At 54.7% G+C, this 7,040-nt stretch overlaps 1 protein-coding gene across 4 annotated transcripts; it reads left to right on the top strand.

Annotated features, from left to right (window-relative positions):
- Positions 1-412: 412 nt before the first annotated feature.
- Positions 413-6,556, top strand: SOCS2 (suppressor of cytokine signaling 2). 4 transcript variants are annotated; one of them, XM_070370924.1, is made up of 3 exons: positions 413-661; positions 3,115-3,475; positions 5,072-6,556. In XM_070370924.1, exons 2-3 carry the CDS (start codon positions 3,337-3,339, stop codon positions 5,527-5,529), a joined length of 597 nt encoding a protein of 198 aa, XP_070227025.1. In that variant the 5' UTR covers positions 413-661; positions 3,115-3,336; the 3' UTR covers positions 5,530-6,556. The 4 variants fall into 4 exon arrangements, with proteins under 4 accessions (XP_070227025.1, XP_070227023.1, XP_005889127.2 ...); XM_070370922.1 differs by lacking the exon at positions 413-661 and adding an exon at positions 1,439-1,684; XM_005889065.2 differs by lacking the exon at positions 413-661 and adding an exon at positions 1,748-2,344.
- Positions 6,557-7,040: the final 484 nt, after the last annotated feature.

The following is a 7,040-nucleotide window of genomic DNA, read 5'->3' as shown; positions in this document are numbered from 1 at the left end:
AAATACACTCCTCCCCTTCCTCTCCGGCTAATTTATCAATTATTTGCGTAATTATTTACTCAAAAGCAGGAAAATTATTGAGAAAAGCCTTTTGTCCACGACTCCCCAAGTCAGGGAACTGGTTTCTGTTTCCTCGCAGAGCCAGCAGGGGGGGGCACCAAGCAAGGTTTGTGAGTCGAGCCTTTCCCCGCACCGCCCCCCTCCAACCCCCGCGCCCCTCCGCTTCCTCGCCCAACTTCCCCATAGCCGGCGCTTCAACTAAAAGTGGCCATTGACCTTTCAAGCTTTTGAATAGTGATGCAATAGAAGAGTATTTCAAAGAAAAATGGTTATCGAAATGTTGGATCCGGTTTTCCCATGAGTGTTGATGATTTTTTAAAAAGTAGGTCACATTTAAAGTAGGTCACATCTCGGGAGGAGACATGCAGGGAAGGAGATGAGTTTTAACTGAGGCCAGGTGGCCTCCAACCAGGTGGGAGGAGGTGAGGGTCCCTGGGCAGGGAAGAAGAGCTGGGGATCTTTCCGCATTCCCGGTCCCCCAGGCTCCAGTTCTGCGGGAAATCCCAGAGTTGAGCTCTCCCAGGCTGCGGACACGGAGGCGGGCGGGCCACGCGGACCACAGAGCGCGCGGGTCTGAGCGTCCCCTCCGCGATCCGCGATGGTGAGCCGGGAGGGCCGCCGGGTGGCCGGAAGGAGACGGGGGAGCGGAGGGAAGGAGGGAGGAACAGGGCCGGGCCGATGCGGGAGACCGCGAGCAAGCCCGCCAGGGGGAGGGGACTGAGCGCGACCAGCGCAGCTTAACCAGGCGCCGCTCTCCGCCCGCTGGCAACCTTCTAGGACTCAGGCCCCGGGGACCGCCATCGGCCCACTCCCTTCGGCTCCTGGGCGTGGACCTGGAAGGGAGGGTGGTCCAAGAGGGGGCTCCCTCACTCCACGACTGTGTCTTAGAGCGGGAGGGGCCATTTCCGAGGACCTCTAGTCTCTCCAACACCCCCTCTTAAAGATGTGCGGCCTGGAAGGTCGCCTAGAGAAGGCGCGGAAGGGGTGGGCAAGACAACCCTCGGCGGCGGGCTTAGGGGCGAGCATGTCTGTTCATCGCTCGACCCCGGCGCACTGCCTGCACGGCTTGGAGACAGGCTCCCGCCGCGGGAACCGGCTCGGTGGTGGCCTGGGGCTTCTCTTGCGCGTCTCGGAGCACACCCAGGCGTTGGGGGTCAGAGGAGGGCAGATTCCCAGGCATCCGCCCCGACCGGGTAGAAACCCGAGCGCTCGGAGCCCGTCTCCCCCGAAGCCTGCGCAACTGCGCCGGAGTCTCTTTAAAGCAGTAGCGGGGGCCGCGGTCACGTGAGGTGGATTCCTGGAAAGTTCCTGGAAAGCGGCCTCCGCAGCCGCTGGGCGGGGCGCGCGGGGAGCGCGGACGCGGAGAGAGGCGGGGAGTGAGGGAGGCGCGTACGTCTGGGAAATCGCGCGCACACACCGCTCCCGGGACGGACGTTTAACTCTAGTCTCGCCGCCGCCGCCGCGGCTCGCGGGCCCTGGGCTTCCCCTGAAGCATGAGCCTCCTCGCCCGCCGCCACTGGCGCTGCGCGGGCCACGGACGGCGCGCGCCGGGGCCCCGGGTGCACGGCCTCAGGATCGCCTTCGCCTGCAGCTGGGGCGCCAAAGGAGCTCGGGCCGGCGGCAGGTATCAGACCCGGGAGCCCGAAGGCTCCGCCCCCACGAGGGCTGGGGAGGGCACTGGGGCGCGGCCGCCAGCGCCAGGCAGCCTGGGCTTCCGCAGTTTGGAGCCGCCGGGCTTGAGAGTCGGAACTGTGGCTCTGCCCGGGGGCTGGGAGCTACTGCCTGCTTTCTCCGGTTCTTTCCCGGCGTCTGGGAGTCTCCAGAGTTTTTTTTTTTTTCTTCCCCCCGCCCCTGTAAACTGCCATCCAGATTAATAATCCTTCTAATAACCTGATCTCCCGCTCCTCCCCACCCGCCTGCCTCCCGCCCTGACTCTTTCCTCCCTCCCTCTCCCCTTCTCATCTCCTTGGCTGCAGCCGGAGGGAACCCAGCAGCTGCCCCGGGTCGGGGGGCGGGGGCTGTCGGAGCCCGGAGGAGGTGTCTGAGCCCAGCCAGTCGAGGCAGTGGTCCCTGGGACTCACGTTTACTCTCTGCGCAGAGAACTCCGGACGTCTCCGCCGCTGAGCGCAGGGCTAGTCACCGCCTTGGGCATCTCGTTCCCAAATTAAAAAGTCAACAGGGGAAACAGGCAGACACCGCTCCTCCCGGGCCCCTCCCGGGTCCCCCGCCCAGTGCGGGCTGGAGTCTGCCTGGTGTGGAGGCGGCCACGGCGTTCGAGGCCGAGGTAAGGGCTCGGCGTTGGTTGTCTAGCATGTCCCACGGAGCTCTCAGCCGCGTGCTCGGCCTGGGCTCGGGTCACGGGTCGGAGCCCCCGCGAGGTCTGCGCGCTCGGGCAGATTCCTCGACAGCGCCCGCGGCGGCAGCAGCAGCAGCAGCAGGAGCCGCCCGACCTCGGGAGCAGCAGCCTCGGCGGCCCCCCAACCCGTGCCCTCAGCGGGGGCAGGGGAGCCAGGATGCCTCTTCTGCGGGGTGGCCGCAGCTCCCGCACCTCTGAGTCCCGGACTGCCGGCTCTGCCCGGGGAGCCCCGCGGCGCTCTAGGGTCGGTAACTAGGTTTGTGCCGGGGGCTTCTTCCGGGGCTCCTCGGGCTGTGCAGAGTGTGAGAAAGGAGTGCCAATTTGGGGACCTTGCCTGTTTCCTTTTCAAATTTCTGCTTGCCCATTTACCACCGTGCCCACAGGTGACTCTTCGCTCTTCTCGTCTGCTAGTCTGCGATTTCAGAGAGCAGCCCTCGGCGGGAAATTGCCCGGTTCCCCACCCTCATCCTGTCCGCTTCCCCCGCCACCCCCACGCCCCTTGTGTCTTGGATCCCTGCTGTCTCTCTATCCTTTCTCTGGAACGGGCCAGGGCAGTAACTGGATGCTCGGGGTTAAATGGTGCAGGAGCACAGACGCGGAGGAGTCCCCGGGATTTTCCACATCCCTGCCTCTCCACCCTCACCCCGGCCGCAGGGGTCCAGTTCCGACTGACCCAACCCTCCACTTTCTCTTTGCAGGCGAACTGTGCGTGAACGCGCCTGCGGGGGATTTGGCCATCGGTGCACCGGAACCCGGGGAGGAAGAGCCTGCAGCGCCCCATCCCCACCCTCTCCATCACCATTTCGGGGACCCCTCAGGGAGTGGTTTTGGGGTTCCCACTGACTTCTAAGAAGGACGCGTGCCTTTCTCCGACCCCAGCTCGGGCGGCCACCTGTCTTTGCCGCGGTGACCTTTCTCCCATGACCCTGCGGTGCCTCGAGTCCTCCGGGAATGGCGCGGAAGGGGCGCAGAGCCAGTGGGGGACCGCGGGGTCGGCGGAGGAGCCGTCCCCAGAGGCGGCGCGTCTGGCGAAGGCCCTGCGGGAACTCAGTCACACAGGTAGGGAGCGGACCCGTCACGACGCGTGCGAGAAGGGGGCGCCTCCCCGGAGACGCGGATGGGGCTGTGCTGGCGAGGCTGGGATCCCCGCTGCGGGGCAGGCGGCTCGCGGAGAGGATGCCACACGGCTCTGGATCCTTGGGAATGCGAAAGGAGAGTGGTTCCTGAGGGACTCCAAGGCCTAGAGGAGGGCAGAGCTCGAGAGGGGTTCCTTGGAAATCAACTCTTAGGGCGCTGGCACTTTAGCTATTTTCCGCGGCTGCTTGGGGGTCGGCACTCGGGCTCGGATCCTCGCCGGAGATAGTGACGGCGCCTTTCCTGTCCGAGGGTTGCGAGGGCAGCGAGTGGGCGCTGCGCTGCCAGCAGCTTCAGCTGCATCCGGCTCCCGGGCCCGGCAGCCGCTGCAGCCTGGAATCTTGGCAGCCAAGTTCAGGGACCGACAGATTGCCGGGCAGGCGACTGCCGCAAAGCCGGGAGGAGGGCGGACTGCGAAGCCCCAGCCGAGCCTGGCCTCGCTGGTTTCTAGGGGCAGCCTTGCGCTTTGCACGGCTCTCTGTCGTCTCTCGGCATCTGAAAGAAGACAAGATGGGGGCGGGGAGGTGTGGAGGGGAGGTTCTGGCAAACCTGCAAGCTTTCAAAATCGGGACCCTCAAAGCTTACGTTTGGGGCAGAGTTGAAGTTTTGGTAGAGGTAGAGGGGAGGGAATAGTTCTTCACTTGTGGTTCCGGTCTTTCCTTGCGGGCCAAGGGCTTTCCCTGCGCGGGAGGAACCGGCAGATTGCAGATCCCCGAGCAGTTTTTTTGAGGTAGGGGGGTGGGGAGCATTGTTCAAACGTTTAATATGCAAGATGTCGCTAAGTCGCTTTTGGAAAACGGGATGGAAGATGGAACTGGCAGGTCGAATCGAGAATGCCAGGGAGACCGACGGTTGTGATTGGATTTGAATTAGGGCGAAGTCCAAGAGAGTTTATGGAAGACTGTAAACTTGAAGTACTAATTATCCATTGGGCTTTCTCTCCATTTCTCAATGGCTGATAAGGTAGTTGCAGTCAAAACAGCAGACAGAAGCTACTGTACTGCTCTTTTAAAATAGCGGTGCTTTCCAGGGCTTTGAAAAGAGATAAAGATTTGGAAAGGGTGGAGGTGGACACCAACCAGCCAAAAAGTTGTTGCTTTTTATTTTGTTGGAATTAACTGAAGTTGGGTTTTCCATTTTTTTAAGGGCATGGATTTTCTAACTTCTTACTTAATTTACATTAAATCTTTCATTTCACTTGAAAAGCATCATGTCTGCTCAGCCAGTGTGTCATATTACAACCATTCTTCTGTGTGTTAGAAAATCTTAAGAGAGTTCAAAGATCAGCTACAGAAAGTTACTTTTTAAAAAAGAAAGCTGGCTTGCAGTTTCTTCAGAAAATTAAACGGACCCACGTTTTCAGTAAATTTCTACAGAATGTATTTATGGTAGCCTATGGTAAACTTTCACACACTTCTTTTTATAGCTAAAACATTGTTGCCAAGTACTTGCCCTATTTTAAAAATTCTCTATAATAACTATTTAACCCTCTTTTGTTTTTCTTTTTGAACAAAACCCCAGGTTGGTACTGGGGAAGTATGACTGTTAATGAAGCCAAAGAGAAGTTAAAAGAGGCACCAGAAGGAACTTTCTTGATTAGAGATAGTTCGCATTCAGACTACCTACTAACAATATCTGTTAAGACATCAGCTGGACCAACTAATCTTCGCATCGAATACCAAGATGGGAAATTTAGATTGGACTCTATCATATGTGTCAAGTCCAAGCTTAAACAATTTGACAGTGTGGTTCATCTGATCGACTACTATGTTCAGATGTGCAAGGATAAGCGGACAGGCCCAGAAGCCCCCCCGAACGGCACTGTTCACCTTTATCTGACCAAGCCACTCTACACATCAGCACCACCTCTGCAGCATCTCTGTAGACTCACCATTAACAAGTGTACCAGCACCATCTGGGGACTGCCTTTACCAACAAGACTAAAAGATTATTTGGAAGAATATAAATTCCAGGTATAAGTGTTTCTTTTTTTTCTAAACATGCCTCCTATAGAATATCTCCGAATGCAGCTATGTAAAAGAGAACCAAATCTTGAGTGACGGCTCTGGATAACTACGCGGAATTCTAAGACCAGCTGAAGTCAATCTGATTTAATTGTGTGGCAAGGTAGCTAGGTATTTAAAGTTTTCCCCACATGTTTTCAACTGAGGGATGCTTCCCTTCCTAAGTCTGACCAAGACCAGTTGATCCTTTTAAGTTAAGAATAAAACGTCCCAAGTAAAGGCTGAAGGAACATTTTCTCAGAACTCTGACTTTCTGAGGTTCGTTGGTGTTAGGTGAAAGGTCCCAGCACTGGTAGGAGAGAAAGAGCTCCACTTAGGAGTGCTGAAGAAGTGGAAGGAACGAAACTGACACAGGCTTAACTTCAGTTCTGTGTGCCTGGTGATCAGAGTCTATTTTAGGACATTTGATATTTTGCATTCTGATGTACTTAGGAGATTTGTTAAACAGATATGCTTGTGAGTATTTATCCTTCTTTTTATGCAATTAACCAAATCAACCAAAAAAGGTGACCATGAAATCCTGTATTTGTCTTTTTACTACATGTATGAACTCTCTCATGAATGAGTACTGTAGTAATCCTCTTCAAGGGAGCCTTATTTCAGAAATATTTCAAACTGGTGCAAATGGAAAAGATTTCTTTTCCTTTAAGGCTAAAGACAAGAATGTCATGCTATACAGGTGCAACTCAATCCCTGTTAATAAAACCATGTAGATAGAGACATTTTACCCTTTGAAACAGCTGCGTCCCCAACCTGTTGCCATTGATTTTTGGAAATGGCTTTAGGAATTTCCAAGTGGTCTAACCATAGACATTAGCAGTTGTCTCCCTTCTACCATGTAGAATACTTTGACTTAATTTTCTTCCACATATAGGGGGATACATGCCTGCTTTTCAAAGTGTTTATTTACTGCTGTTACTATTTGATTAGAATGTATTAAATAAAAAAAATGGACTTTCACAAGTTTCACTTATTACTTTGAATACGCTTTCTTGGTAATAGAGGGTTGCCATAAAAACTTACATCGAGTGAAATAAACCAAATATTGAGCCAGAGGTAGAACGTTACTTGCCCTTCTCTAAAGTTATGGGTCACACTTGCCCTTTGCGTTTTGGAAAGCATGGTTTAGAAATTCCTAAGAGTTGCCAAGTGGCCTGGTCTTTTACAAGTTGAAAAGGCATAACACTAATGCCCTTTGTGTTTCCAAAATACCTGGTTTAGAGACTACGGAATTGTGACACAAACTCTTGTAGGTTGAAGAGGCACAATACAAAATACAAAATAACAGTTTTACGGACATTTCTTGGCCACCCAGTCTCACGACTGTTGCAAATGCATCATTTTTCTGGACTCCAGACATGATTCCTGTTGCCACCTTTGAAAAAAAAAAAAGGCCTGTGTAATTGCACACTATAGTGTGTCACTGGGAAGGTGAGCCTAGTATGCCATGTGTGTGCCCCAAGTGA

The sequence above is a fragment of the Bos mutus genome, chromosome 5 (genome assembly GCF_027580195.1).
Source record: "Bos mutus isolate GX-2022 chromosome 5, NWIPB_WYAK_1.1, whole genome shotgun sequence".
NCBI lineage: Eukaryota > Metazoa > Chordata > Mammalia > Artiodactyla > Bovidae > Bos > Bos mutus.
Note: the sequence above shows the minus strand (reverse complement) of the source record. Positions and strands in the feature narration are given on the sequence as shown.

What these genes read in the sequence shown, in the direction of transcription:
- SOCS2 (XM_070370924.1), top strand. Translation starts at nt 3,337, where the DNA reads ATGACCCTGCGGTGCCTCGAGTCCTCCGGGAATGGCGCGGAAGGGGCG. An exon ending in GCGGGAACTCAGTCACACAG is followed by an intron (nt 3,476 to 5,071) that starts GTAGGGAGCGGA and finishes ACAAAACCCCAG; the next exon opens with GTTGGTACTGGGGAAGTATG.